The sequence below is a fragment of the Strongylocentrotus purpuratus genome, unplaced genomic scaffold (assembly GCF_000002235.5).
Source record: "Strongylocentrotus purpuratus isolate Spur 01 unplaced genomic scaffold, Spur_5.0 spur5_scaffold_8, whole genome shotgun sequence".
Taxonomy (NCBI): domain Eukaryota; kingdom Metazoa; phylum Echinodermata; class Echinoidea; order Camarodonta; family Strongylocentrotidae; genus Strongylocentrotus; species Strongylocentrotus purpuratus.
The window spans coordinates 2418586-2433581 of NW_022145614.1; the positions used below are offsets into that span (position 1 = coordinate 2418586).

General features: G+C 37.0%; 1 protein-coding gene across 1 annotated transcript; it reads left to right on the forward strand.

Moving 5' to 3' along the window:
* The first annotated feature begins 1957 nt into the window (after positions 1-1957).
* Positions 1958-12426, forward strand: LOC752111 (acid phosphatase type 7). Its single transcript, XM_001176328.4, has 10 exons — positions 1958-2081; positions 4540-4772; positions 5198-5514; positions 6047-6139; positions 6929-7084; positions 7801-7876; positions 8407-8521; positions 9198-9398; positions 10085-10290; positions 11371-12426. Exons 2-10 carry the CDS (start codon positions 4544-4546, stop codon positions 11544-11546), a joined length of 1569 nt encoding a protein of 522 aa, XP_001176328.3. The 5' UTR covers positions 1958-2081; positions 4540-4543; the 3' UTR covers positions 11547-12426.
* Positions 12427-14996: the final 2570 nt, after the last annotated feature.

Consider the following 14996-nt stretch of genomic DNA (forward strand, 5'->3'; position numbering starts at 1 on the left):
TTGTTGTATACAAATTGTTTAAAGGAGGGAGGGAGTGTGTGTTTACCAACCTTCAAATTTAGTCGGTCCACATCTGAGGACTTTTGACGGTCCACACAATTTCCTGCTGTCTGCTGCATGCCTTGAAGTGACTGGGGCGAATGTAATCATATATAATTAGGTGACAATAATTCTTTTCATTCGAATGGATTCTGTACCTTTCTCGCCCAGACGTGCACTTATACTCAACAGGGGGTAGGGGCCGGGTAGATGGTGTTGTTATTTTTATTTTTTTAGTAGGTGGGGTAGCCGGATGGGGGTAGGTTTTTTTTTTTTTTTTTTTTTTTTAAAGCTTAACCTCAAGTCTCAAATTTCCATATATAATGTACGTAGTTCGTTCCTTTCTGTAAGTGAACATCCGTGTAGCTATTATGATGCATAACTCTATTTATGTTCAAGAAATTGTTATTGATGCTTTTTTTTTCTGTTTATTTAATTGGAGGAATAAAACATGAACCAAAAAAGGGTGTGTGCATGAGGATGCTATGAGTGACTATACAGTGCGTCCCAGAAAAAAAACGAAACCGAGAACTATCGATGTTTTATCATAACTTAATCACATTTATAATTAATAAATGAAATATGTGGAAAGCTTAGATCCTCCTCTTTCATTTGATGTAACTCATATGATGCATATTTCATGCATGAGTGATTAATATGAATATGAAGAGAGGAAACCAAAAAGTCATTTGGCGGGTGGTATCTGAATTTCAAAGAGAAAAGCACATTTCTAAAACGTTGAGTTTCTGCTCTTTCATATGACACCTCAATCATGAAAATGAGCAAGGAATGACAAAGTTCTGTTTGTTTATGAAAATGCAAGCAACAGAACTTTATTCCTAGCTCATTTTTCCTGCGACTGAGGTATCAGATAAAAGGGCAGAAACATTCTAGAGATGTTATTTTCTCCTTGAAATTCAGATACCGCCCGCCAAATGACTTTTTGGTTTCCTCTCTTCAAATTCATTTTTATCACTCATGCGTGAAATATGGATTCTACGAGTTCCATCAAAGGAAAGGATCTAAGCTTTACAAATATGTGTCATTTATCAATTATAATTGTGATTAAGTTAAGATCAAACATCAATAATTATCGGTTTCGTTTTTTCTGGGACGCACTGTATAGTATATGGTATGGGGTGGGATTGTATCATGCAAAAAAACTGATTTGATTTTTAAAATCTGAATTGCTAAAACTCGAGAGCGTCTACGGGTAATTTCGCCCCCGGGACCCCGGCATGCAGGGATATGCCCATGGACCCCACCCAAAAGGGCTCGCGCTTACACGCACACGTCCCCCCCCCCCCCCCCCCATGAAAAATCCTGGATCCGCCGCTGCGAAATACCATTAACTTCCATTTTGCTCGCTCACTTTGCAGCTAGTCGAGTTGATAATCGATACCATGCGACAACTCGTATATGGCGTACATTGGTCTCGAATCCCTAGCAATTCATTAAAGAAAAACAAAGAAAATAGCCAATTTGAAAGTTTAAAGACAATTCTTGGAAGAGTGGTGTTCTGTACATCTCAGGAAACACTATTTGACGAGTGGAAGCACTGGCCGAGGCTCTGCATGCCTTTTATAAATTATTTTATATTATATTATGTAAACAATTCCCCTTAGGTCAGGTAATATCGTCCTATTATAAATTATTTTTTAATGTAAACAATTCCCCTTAGGTCAGGTAATATCGTCCTATAAAAACAAGCCTCAATTTATTTAGTATACAAGTGTCATTATTGTAAATCTAAGGAGTAGATTGTCTGAGTCTGAACAATTTTGAGTAATATTTGAGTCGTGCCCGCGGCTTTCAACTCAAGCAACCAATTTTACACGATTAACCATGAGAATTTTGGCGAATGGCATTCCATGTTTCGATATTAAAATTACGGTACCTATTAACTAACTACACACAGCGTTCCATAAGTAGTTCAGCGCACAAACATAGAAATAGACCCTCTAATCTTTTTAGTTTGGTCAGCTTTAAAAGTTAAAACCCAAGAACAACAACAACAAAAGAGAGCTGCCAGGCCATGCATGGTGAGAATGTTTTCTTTTTCTGATCTTACTCTCGTTCTTGTTTTTCCTTGTCTCTAGTGTTTACTAGAAAGATAAAAAATTATCTTGACATCTTTTCGTACCAACTAGGCCAGGCACTCCTGCATAGAGAGTCAATGCTAATGCGTAGCGGTACCGTATTGACCTCTAGCACTGCACTACGTGTTAAAAGGCAGCATTTGAGCTGAGTACATGAGTAGTCAATACACTTGTAGAGAAATGAGTGTGTGGGGTAATTCACTCGTCACACACCATAACTCTTATTTGTTATCTAGCTACGAGGAAGCAAGGTTGCACTGACAATAAAATACATGAAAGAAAGTATTCCCTTTTCGTTATGTTTATTAAGGTTTAAACAAAGCTGACAATAAACTTGCAAAGTGCAGTCAAGCAAATATAGAAGACTTGGAATGTAAATGCATAAATGGTAAATGTGAATATTGCACGGAGATTACATAATGATCAAGGATGAGAATGAACATGAATAAATGGAATGACATGAATAAAAGCTTAGGACTGAATATAAATGAGGTCGAAAGTCCAATGAAGATGAGAGTGTAGAACGAAGGAAGGGGCTCACGCGATGTAACGTGCGGAGGCTTGAAGGCGGAGATGCAGCTTCGTTGTCGTGGCTGAAAAGCCGTGAAGGATCTTAACACTGACGCTCATGATGAAGATGATGAAGAAGCTCTCAGGCGAGAATAGAAGAGAAGAAAAGTGGCGCTCGAAGTCGGAACAGTGGGTCGTTCGATGTTGGAGGCGAAGAGTAGAAATGTAGACATGCAAAGCCGGCCGGTAGTTAAGAAGAGCAGTGAGTTGCTCGATGAATGACCAGGACTTTGAAGAAGAAATGTTTAGATGAGGTGCGGTGAATTGATGAGCTCGTGAGTGGAAAGAGCTACCGGAACGAAGAAACTGGCAGCTCCCAGCAGAGAGTCAGGCACCAAGTCGGTGCTGACTATAACGTTCCACTGGGAGACTGCAGCCCGATGAACACGGCAGAGAAAGAGTAGAAGTGCCGTAGAAAAGACGAAAGGCACAAAAGAATGAAGCCTGGAGAGGAAATCATGGAGACGTCTTGACTCGACCTAGGCGCAAGCGGGAGTGGAGAAAAACCTTGTGGCGTTGAAAATACGCGGGTGAAGGAGTGCGCGGAAACACGATGCGTGAATGGAAGGAAAAACACATGGTCCGAATAACTGAATATAAATAAGTAGCGTGATGGAAAATAACCGTGAACATGAATGTACGATAAAAATAGGGCGAATGTAAGAGCCGCTACACACTCATAACACACACCACTACAGGGAAATGGCGTCAACCGTGGACCAAGTTTAATACTTGTGTGTGTGTGCGTAGGTAATCACCAGCAACCGCGGACCACTCCATAGAAAACTACATCAAACCGCGGACGTACCTCCTATGGGATGATCCAGGTAGCGAGCGCCTCTCCCGCGCAGTCAAAAGGGGGCGCTGTGACATTTCGCGATACACATCGGACTGATCCAGTCGATGTTGCCTACACGCTGTGACATCTAATATTCAAACGCCCCCTACGTCGTAAATTTGATACGGCGGAACCGGTATCGCAACCGTGGACAGTCCCCCATCGCAGGTACGTCCGCGGTTTGAGGTAGTTTTCTATGGAGTGGTCCGCGGTTGCTGGCATTTTCCTACGCAGATGCACACAATCATGCCGATGCGGCTGATTGGCACGTTTGACGGTGGACTCACAATTTGAATTTTTAAATTATTCTTTCAAACATCGGAAAGTTGAATTTTTTTTATTTTACTGCTATTTAGGTGTCATCAATCGTCACTAAAGTACTGATTTTGAGTGAAATCAGTTGAATTTTGTACAGTGGTGTTTGAAATGTTGAGAATCAATAGCACAGCTTTTAATAGAGGTCAATACGCATTAGCATTGACTCTCTATGCTTTGCTGGTGTGGATGAAACATAGTTTCGCCCATCTTTGATGGGAGAAGAAAAGTTTGTTACACTGTGTACTATCTTTGATGAAAGTGCGCAGCAGTCGATCACGGCCACCGCGGTGATGTGGCGCAAATTACAAATTTAATTTTTTACGTTACGTTAGTACGTAGTACTGCATGCACTGTACGTATCATACACTGTTTGCTAGCTAACACTAAAACAATTAGATTGTCTCTCTCGTAGACCCTACCAGTGAAATGTTTCAGATGTGGAATATAAAGCTAATAATCACCTTTTATTTTCAGGCGATGGCAAACAATCACTTCCTCGGCGATCTGAATATATACGCTGTCTGTCCTCAGCTTTGCTTCGGAAAGATAACTACATTCAGATCGCCTCGGAAGTGATGGTTTGTCCCATCACCTTCACCAACTGTTACAATTTGCTTACTATTTTAGGACTATCATTATTCATTTATGATCATCATAATTATATATTTCACATAGTGAGATGGAATCTACATCCTTCAGTATGAAACAATCAGGATTATTGATCACAATCTTCATGATCCTGGTTCTTGCTGATGCCCGCGGGCTAGATGTTGATACAGCCCCAGGAGAAGCTCAAAAGCATCCTAGAGATCTGGATCAATACAGAGAAAAAGAAGATGATGGGATAGGGCTACCCAAACTCAGTCGCCATGAACAGCAAATTTTACATGCACTTTTTGGAGGAATTGGTGAGTAATTCAGTATAACTTCCCTGATTACATGCCTGTCGCTAAATTTCATTCATTGCATACTTAATATTATTTTACTTATGTAGTTTCATTGTTGACTTGGTGAGAATTATGTTTAAAAAAAGGTCTAACTTGAACGTTCAAAGCTTTGCTTAGCTTTGTTTATTTTAATGTTCTCTAAAGCAAGGCTCAAAATTCATTGGAGTAATATAGGCCTAATGAGTCCCCCCCCCCCCCCCCCCATGGAATAAACAAATGAAGTAGAACGAAATCAAAATAAAATCAGAGAGACTGCCATATATTCTAAATATCATTCCAGAGTTGGACTCACACTTATGGACAATACCCTATATGCTATGGGAAGCTCTATGTTGTAAAATGTCAAATGTGTGGCAGAAATCTCTATGTTTGCTTTACAATTACAGGTCCAGTGATACTGCCTGATGATTCACAGCCCTCGAATCTAGCTGATGACAAAACATCATCTTTACCAGACCGTGTAGTGAGGAGGCAAGCACCTGATCAGTCCCCACCGATTCCAGAACAGATCCACATAGCGTACGGTGACATGCCGTCTGAGATGGTCATTGTGTGGTCTACCCCATCTCCTGGATCTTCAGAGGTTCTCTATGGCATGGCACCCAACAACTTCAGTCTCAAAGCCTCAGGGGATTACGAAGAGCTAGTGGACTGGGAAGGCCCCTTTGAAGGAGTAAAGTTCATTCACCGTGTGAAACTAGAGGTAACTGGGGCTTTGGGTTTGGGTGGACATGTTACCTAGTCTTGTTCATGCATGAATGTAGTCTGGTATTTCCACAGAAAATAGGTCATAAGCATTTGAGCCACGGCGACATATTCAGTGCTTCTAAATCATGAACTTCATCTAGCTGTATATAATGACTTAGGTCACAGATTTACGATAGTAGAGTGCAATTCTGTTCAGACACCTTTCTGAAAGCTGTGTACTGGAAAGTCACTGTGTAGATATGACAGGAGTTCCAAATTAAAAAGAATATATATATATGTGTATGGCAATTCAGACAGCTGCCAGGGATCAAGGTCATTTTCACCTCTCATTTATAAATACCGGTACCTAGGTGTTATCATTTTTAAAGCCAACAATTTATGCTATCAATGGTGATTTCTTCACGGCAAAAATGATGCATGTAAAGTTCTCAACATTAAAACTTTTAATGCAGAATTTTAAACCCTGATCAAATCAAAACTATTTGCTATTTTTTTTTTTTGATCAATCATTTTGTTTCATTTACCAGGGCTTGAGTCCAGGAGCATCATATTCATACAAAGTACAAACCAATGGTGAACAGAGTCAAACGTATACATTCACCGCAATGCAAGATGGAACTGTAAGTAGATCACCTTTGTACAATAAAACATTGGTAGTGATAATGAAAGGTCTTTCCTTCAGGGTTGTATAACATGTGGTCTGTGGAGGCTTTCCTTCTACTGCTCCACTCTTATAATGGGCTTCACTTAAAGACTTTGATATACACTTGTCATTCTCAACTGAGATGTTGGAAATGGGCACCAAGAGTATGTTCTTTTGATTTCATTTGTAATAGTAGAAGTCAGAATATCTGGGGTTCTAATGGAAAAGTACCCAATAGTGTGTGCAATTAGCTTTATGAATGATATTATCTTGCTTGATACATGATGTCATTTTACAACCTCATATAGTCTGTAGCTATAGAGTGGCAGGTTAAATGCTTATTTTGGTAAAGCATTTTATCAAGTGTTCTTTAGCGTCATACCAATATGATTCTAAGTGTCCCATCAAATTCTTGGCATACTTTTAGATATCTCCCAACTGTTTGAGGTTTGTAAATACATGAATAAAAACTTGTGCAAGTGAATTTTGATGCAATGCATATCGGGAGCTTGTCCTGCAAATATTCACATTTGAGTTGAAGCAATTGAAAGTCCTCCAGAAAATCACAAAATTACAATATTCTTTTTCATTTGTACACAGAATTCAATAGATATCTCCTTAAGGTGAGATATATCCTTAAGGTGAGATATATATCTAGATAAGTCATCACAACTCAAGACAACGCCTAGATCTCTGGTATATGAATAATAATTGATTCACTAGTGGTATATTTAGATAAACCTTGTGATTAATATCTTCCCGTCAGGATTGGTCTCCTACTCTGCTTGTATATGGTGACATGGGTCTGAAGGGCGGGGCACCAAGTCTCCGTCTCTTGAGGAAAGCAGCCAAGGAGAATCTAGCTGATGCCATCATCCATGTAGGTGACTTCGCTTATGATCTACATGATGAAGAGGGCAAGGTGAGCTATCTTTTTCAGGGTGGAATGAAATTTGTTGTTCATGGGTATAATTTTTGCTTATTAATGGGGTAATAATACTGGTAAACCCCTTTATGAAAGACAGTTATTATTAAGACTTCCAGAAAATGGCAAGTATCTTTTTATTTTATTTTGTTGAGCGGATACGAGGTACATAGAGAAGCCAAGCCGGAGTAGCCCCCGTGGACGAGTCCCAGTAAACGCTAATAATATAATCAATTTTATGTATATTTTTTTGATAATACAGACAACTTCAGAAATCGATGTATCTATGTACGGGGGCTGATAAAAAAAAGGAAGACAATTTAGGTCATGACTAAGGGATGCAAATTGTTCTCACTACTTATTTGTGTAATACACATTACACCTGTTTCAAAGAGTGAGAGGAAGAGGAGTCATATCTTGAGACCCGAGTTAATTTGGCTTCCAGGATCAATGGTATTTCTTTTGATTCTCATACAAAGCCAAGTTTTGCCAAGTATAAGCATCTTAACTAGAAGCCATCAAGGCCCTGGAAAGAAGCAGGGGTTGTTTCTCAAAACCACCGTATGTCTAACTTCATGGAGTCTCATGTGTTACAGAATAAACACTCATTTCTATGGGCTGTCCATCCACTTAGATCTACGACGGTTTCAAGAAACTGGCCCCAGATTTCAAATTAGTTGATAATCATCTGATTTTCTCTGTTCTTTCTGCAGGTCGGTGATGATTTTATGAATCGTATTCAAGATATAGCCGCTGTCCTCCCTTATATGACCTGCCCTGGTAATCATGGTGAGTTCAACCATCCTTAAGATCCTATTACTTGGGAGTTGCACAAGTGATGTTTGAATTCAGGTTTCTTTGATGTGAAATAACTTTCATCCTTATTTTCATTTCTACAGAGCGTTAATCATGTTGTTTTTTTTCTTCAAAAATTGTTGTTTGGTTTTCAGAAGTAGAAAATTTATTTTCATTTCTTTTATTGCATTAGCCAGTTACCCACTTTTAGCAGGTTTAACTAATGTGTGCATAAATTTGCTATCCTTGTATAAAGCATCTATTCTAGCTTTTAGAGAAGTGCTGAGATATTAGTGATAACATGCTTGGAAAATAATGAAATGGTACAGAAAAAATCACATTCTTAGCTGCTCAGTTTTTAACAATTTTTTTGTTCACTTGAAAAATAAAATAAAATGCTACACGATCATAATTTTGGAACTTTTATGGGATGTTGTATAAAGGCTTGTTCAGATGTGAGGTGGCTAAACCGCAGCTTTATTTGGTCTTGATCAAAATTGTTATCTTTCTTTTTCCCCTTGCAGAAATAGCACATGACTTTGTTCACTACCGGTACAGGTTCTCAATGCCTGGATCCCCATGGCCTATGGAAGATGAAATGTGGTATAGCTTTGATATGGGCAAAGCCCACTTTGTCAGGTAAATTGCAAATGCCGAGATAAAATTATTTTGTTTTATGTTGTCCTACATTTCTGGCACATTGGCCTAGCAGATAGAGCTGTGTGTGGGATAGCAGGTCTTTACCATTGAAAATAATTCACCAAGAAACACAACTTCATCATTTTGTAAACATTGACTTGTTTTTAGAGTTAGAATGGAACTGTCAGTCCACACAGTCAATCCAATTCAATTCAATTCAAATGAACATTTATTTTCTTCCATTCAATTTGACAACATATTTGACATCTGTTCAAACATTACAATTTATACGCAGGAGCATAGATATAATTAAAGAACATGTATTACAAGGAAGAAGGCGCAAATCCTGATAAGCAAAGCTTGTAATGGGTACACCCAAAGTTAATCATTCCTTAAGAGAAAAACCAACAAATAAATGAATACCGGCCTGTAACCACATGATGTGTGCAATGCAGCCAGGGTCATCATTCTATTTTTTGTGTACTATTATTCAATGCTTCACATTGGGCTTTATCATTAACCCTGTTTGACAGTGCTAAATTTAGTTCTATAACTATTTATTCAGATGGTTTAAGTGCATAACGAAATGTGCGAAATTAAAAAGAAAAAATATAATAGCACTTCCACACATGTCAAAACTTTTAAACTTTTATCTTTAAAAACAATTTGTATACAGCTACTCTACTGAGATTTACTTCACTGGATATAGTGATTATCTTCAGCGTCGCCAGATAGAGTGGCTCACGGACGACCTAAAGAGGGCAAATAAAGAGAGAGCGATTCGTCCTTGGATCATAGCGTTTGGTCATCGTCCCATGTACTGTTCCAATGCTGATAGAGATGACTGCACTAAGGAAGAATCCAGAGTTCGAACAGGGTAGGGTTTTTATTTCAGAGTGTGTTCTGTCATGGTAATAAGAGCTTCACACTAACTTTTTTTTCCGAGGGGGGGGGGGGGCTGAGGGTCCACATTGATCTATTTTGAGATTGTATGCACAAGATTTATGTAGAAATGTCAACATTCTGGGGGTTCAGACTTGCATTTTCGACTCCCATGCATCCTGGCACCTGTTAGTGTCGAGCCCTTATTAATATTTATATTAAATGACAGATACGAGGAAAGAAACAAACTACTTTTGAAGCTAGTGCCACATTCAACTCTTCTTCACCAAATGAAATTAAATAGTATTGGTATTGGTGCCTAGACCAGCCATATTTTTGAGCTTGTAGGAATTAAAACTCCAGGGTCTGTATTCTGCTAGTCTGAAGTCTTGATGAAAATAGATGTATTTACCGCAAAATGATAAACATTAACTTCGATACTTGGACAGAATTAATGATTATATTAGCAAGGCTTAGATTACACTGACAATATATGCAATAATTGTTTGAGAAACAGCTACATTACAAAGTCATTGTCTCTAGCATCTAGATCTAGTTTGATTATGCCTGTTTTGTTTTTTTGTTTAAATATATTACCATTGTCTCTCCAAATATGCAGACCTCATGCATGCAATTTCTTCAAGTTCATTAAACTTTCCTTTGTTTCATCAAACGTCACAGACTTGAAGACCTGTTTTATGATTTCGGCACTGATCTGATCATTGAGGCTCATGAGCATTCCTATGAGAGGTTCTGGCCGATGTATCGAGGCGAGGTGACAGCTAAACATTACAAGAATCCTGTTGCACCTGTACATGTGATCAGCGGGGCTGCAGGGTGTAATGAGTTTGATGGGGTCTGCGTCAATCCTATCTTGGGACCTAGAGGTTAGTGCAATATTGTTCATTCTAAATATTTAAGACTTCACTTCATGTATTGATATAAATCCTTGGCTCCATCTTATAAAGAATTGCAATTGATGATCAATCGCAACTTCAAATTTATTGCAACTCCTATCTTTTAAAGGGATTGGGATTTAAACAGAATCCCGGATTTAGCTCATGCTACAATGATAATTGTAAACCTTTAGGTCAGTCAGGAACCCCATGACTTTTACAAGACGTTCGCCTGTCTGATTATCAAAATATTTATGATTGGAAATCAAAATTAAATTTTGCGTTTTCCTAATGGTTTTCATAACACTACAGTCTTTTGGGGGAAACGAGTATGGTAAAACCGGTCACTCAAAGATTGTTTACTTTTGTTGACGCACTTCTTGATCATTTTGAAGCGCAATTTTTGTAGGGCTTCAATATTACACCATATCACAGACGCTGATAAAATGTAGGGGCGTGCATCTCAGATTTAACATTGTTAAACGATGCCCTGAAGTACGCTTTAATGCTTACTTACTGCATGTTATGCCTTCCTGGCATGAAGGGCAGCAATGAAGATTCTCCAGTCAGTTCTGCTCTGGGCCAGGCGATTCACAGACACTCATGTGTATCCAAGTCTTTCCAATTCTGCCTCCAAACAGGTGCGATTAAATTGAAGTTGCGAGTGATTTGAATCAATCGCAACTCTTTATAAGACAGGGCCCAGGTCTATACATGTACTTGCTATCTCATGACTTGGACAACGGTATAGTTGCAAGTTATGACTGAAAGTTAAAAAGGAAATATATGATCTTTCCATGTAAAGGCACATGGTTAATAATCACGATAAGCAAAAGGATTAACAACTTGACTTTGACACACTGAAAAGCAATCATTGAATGAAATCTTTAGAAATGCGTTAATGTATGATGGCATTTATACCTGTAAAGTGCCATCTTTATGTATACAAGAAGTGTTTTTGTTTTTTTAAATTCTCAAATAAAATGATCATCTGAGAATAAAATTGTGAGAAGGCTGTAAGGTCAGAGGTCAAAGTTCAGAATAGTGTTTTTTTTTCCTCTTGCTTGACAGGAGAGTGGTCAGCGTATCGTTCCTGGATACCAGGACTGTATGGGTTTGCTCACCTACAAATAGCTAATGATACACATCTACACTGGCAGCAGAGACTAGCTGTGAGTGATCAGGTACAGGATGAGTTCTGGATTGAACAGAATCGCCATGGTTACTTCCCACCATCAACAAGATGATACAGTGATCAATCTGAAGTACTGATCCCTTCTATGGAACAGGCTTCCTCGATGCCTTCTTTATTTTTATATTGATTACTAGACAGCAATATGACATTTGATCCGAGTGCTTGTAAGAAGTATGATGGGGGAGGGGGGAGGGGGGTGGTTTTGATGGAGGTCCTGAAAGTGTGGTTTCATTTTAACCTTCCTTATAATATTTCTGCATTAACAGGGAGAGTAATTTTTCAACTAAATTACATGTATAAGTTTATTGTGGTTACAGAATTTAATATATGGACCATATGTAGGAAGGAGTGACTTTAGATATGGTTTTATATAGTACTCAATTTTTATTGACATTGATTCAAAATAAATACTGTTCACTATTAATTTGCATCATACACTTGAGAGTGAAAAGAAAAAATAATTAAATTATATAATAATGCTTGTATTTGCAGCTGTTTAACTGAGATCCGTTGTCTTCCAATATTAAGTTAATATTGTATACATGTAAATGTGTGAAATAATTTATGTAGCTCTATGTGACCTTCAGTTAAATGCTTGCAGTCTTATTTACAAATTCTGCTACGTAGAAATTCATATAAATTTGAAATTTAAAGAAAGTTAGACATACATTACTATTCAATTACTTATTCTTCCTCTTTAGTTTAGATGAGAAATAGGTTAGATGAGAAAATCATGTATTATTTCTTAGTGATATTTCAACACTTTAACAAAGCTAACAACTCACTCTTTAGATATCACTTTTCATCATGTACAAATGTGGGTGCCTATTCATTGCAGTATAATACATGTAGTTGATGATTCCTGTATTTAATTATCTTCACCTTGAAATTTTGTTTCTGAACAGCTCTATTTACAGAACAGTTACATGTATTCATCATCATCATCAAAGTTGTCTTGTTTTATATTTAGAAGTTGTAAGGACATTGTTTAATTTTGATGTTGTGAGTGTAAGCCAAACATTTGCACATTTATTATTGATATTGATTATAAGTCAGTCTAGGGATAGTTGCCCATAGACACAAGGGTGCCATTCAGATCCCCCTCCCTAATTTTAGGGTCAGGTTTATTGTGAGAGGGTTCCTTTTTGGGGTTCCTCTTCTCTATTCTTTCTCAAAATGATTTTTTTTTTTTTTTTTTTTTTTTTTTTTTTTTTTTTTTTTTTTTTTTTAAATCCATGATAGGATTTCTTCAGCCAAAGTGACAGTTTGCAACATTTATTTCGGATGTCACCATACACATTATAAAAAAATGATCTTTTATACCACCAGATACTCTGCATTTAGTTCTCTTTCCATGACAAATATCATCGTTTAATATGAAAACGTTTTGAAAACTTAACTTTCCTTACAATGATTTTTTGTGTGTTTTCATATTTTTTATCAATGTATGTGTATCCATTATATTGTAGTGTGTGTAGATAATTAATTGCTTGCTCGTACTGCACTAAATAATTATTCAGTGGATTTCCTCATTCCTTATTTCCTTTTTTAACACAAATGAAAATAGGAATCATTGCTTCCGGGCACTTTAAAGGGTTCTTGTAATTATGGTACGGTAATTTTTTATATACCATTTTTAGAGCAAATTTCGAACGTTCAAAGGATATGCAATATGATACAAAATAAATCGTATAATGGTATGTTATGGTTTCCAGTTCCATGGTCATTTAAAGACTGTTGCATTCTCTTTGTTGACAAGAAAATTAATATGCTATCATAAAGAAACTGTTGAGTATAAGTTTTGTTCTAAAACTAAACTAGTACAGAACAACAGAAAATAACGAAAGTCAACGCTAAACCTTTGCTTAACAGAAGCCACGTTGAGTCTCAAATAAGTCTTGTGCAGAATCCCATATGATTACATCTCATCACACATTTATTTATCTGAGTTTTTCATGAAACTTTCAAATGTTTAGTATTTTTTTTAATCAACAAAAAGCAGTATTTCATCATAACATTTCTCCAATTTGTAGCCCTAAATTTGTTTGAAGTATTTGAGAAATATTAGATTCCTTACTACATGTATGTAATAGCTTTTTCAAATTGATTGATTTATTTTGTTCTTATATGTGTGTTCAATTATGTATGTGCAACCTAAGTGTGTTTCAGTAATGCAATACTAGTACAGCTGTATTTCAATAGGGACTTTTAGATTGAGTGGACGAGAACGGCGTGAACGTCCATTGATCATGCGTGTCTATGGCAAACCGTTACAACATTTATTCCTATTTTTTTATATCAAGAATTACCATTGCTTTACAACTGAAATCATTTCTTGATATCAAGAAATAGGAATAAATGTTAAAACTGCTTGCCATGGACATGCATGATCAGTGGACGTTCACGCCGTTCTCGTCCACTCAATCTAAAACTCCCTAGTATCATTACATTAATCACATGAAAGGTTTGTACCAGCCAAAACAAAACTCAATTTCAGTGTGGTTTCTTCAGTACTCACTTTTATGGAAATATTATTACCATGATTATATTTATGTTCTGTTTATTCATATGTATTAAATTTTTTTAATCTGCCAATGACTGTATAGAAAATCACTTTTAATCCCATTCTAATCACAATTATCGAATGCATACATAGGCACATTCAGGAGAGTTTGATCACAAAGTTTGTGTGCATTCACTTTGATCTCAACTCTCCTGTTGAAAGAAAAACAAAGTGTTCAATAATAGCAATAATGGTTTATTTATTCAATAAACATGCCCCGCAGCCCAGGGGCTAAATTTTACAATATTTTTACAAAAGTATTTACAAGATACAAAATACACCATATCAAATTATTATAATACAAGTAAACAGTATGCAATTGTAAATTATTCATGATACCAAGGAGCATATGTGAGTCTGCCATTAGATTAGTAGTACAATTAGGTGTAAAGATGAAGGTTCAAAATAATTGAGTGTATTGTAAGGGAAGACCGCAAAAGTAAGGCAGGGGGAGTGGAGAGAGAGAGAGAGAGAGAGAGAGAGGGGGGGGGAAGGGGGTGAGGTAGAGAGGGGAAAAGAGAGAGAGGGGTGAGGAAAAGAAAGAAGAAAGGGAGTTGGTGGTCATCAACATGCAACAATACTATAAGATAATACAAACATTGGCAAATGTGGAAAGTTAAATTAGAAGTAAGTTTGCTACAGTACATACGCGATATACGACAGAAAATGTGATATTGAATGTATAAGATCAGATGCTTCCTGGTTTAAAAAGTGATGAGCATGACATTTACAATTATCAAAAAGAAACAATATATATCACGAACTACAATACGTACAAACGATAAACATTATAAGTGGTTAAAAATATATCAATATAACAGATCATGATGAAAGAGATGAAGGCAAATATGGTTTTCATAAATAATATTCAACGGGTCGAGGATAAACGAATGTTAATACTTTCGTTAATATAATTTTACAGCTTACATGTTGTTCTGT

Coding starts and splice junctions, on each gene's coding strand:
- LOC752111 (XM_001176328.4), top strand. CDS start 4,544: ATGGAATCTACATCCTTCAGTATGAAACAATCAGGATTATTGATCACA. Junction 4,773..5,197: donor TGCACTTTTTGGAGGAATTG/GTGAGTAATTCA, acceptor TTACAATTACAG/GTCCAGTGATACTGCCTGAT. Junction 6,140..6,928: donor CCGCAATGCAAGATGGAACT/GTAAGTAGATCA, acceptor TCTTCCCGTCAG/GATTGGTCTCCTACTCTGCT.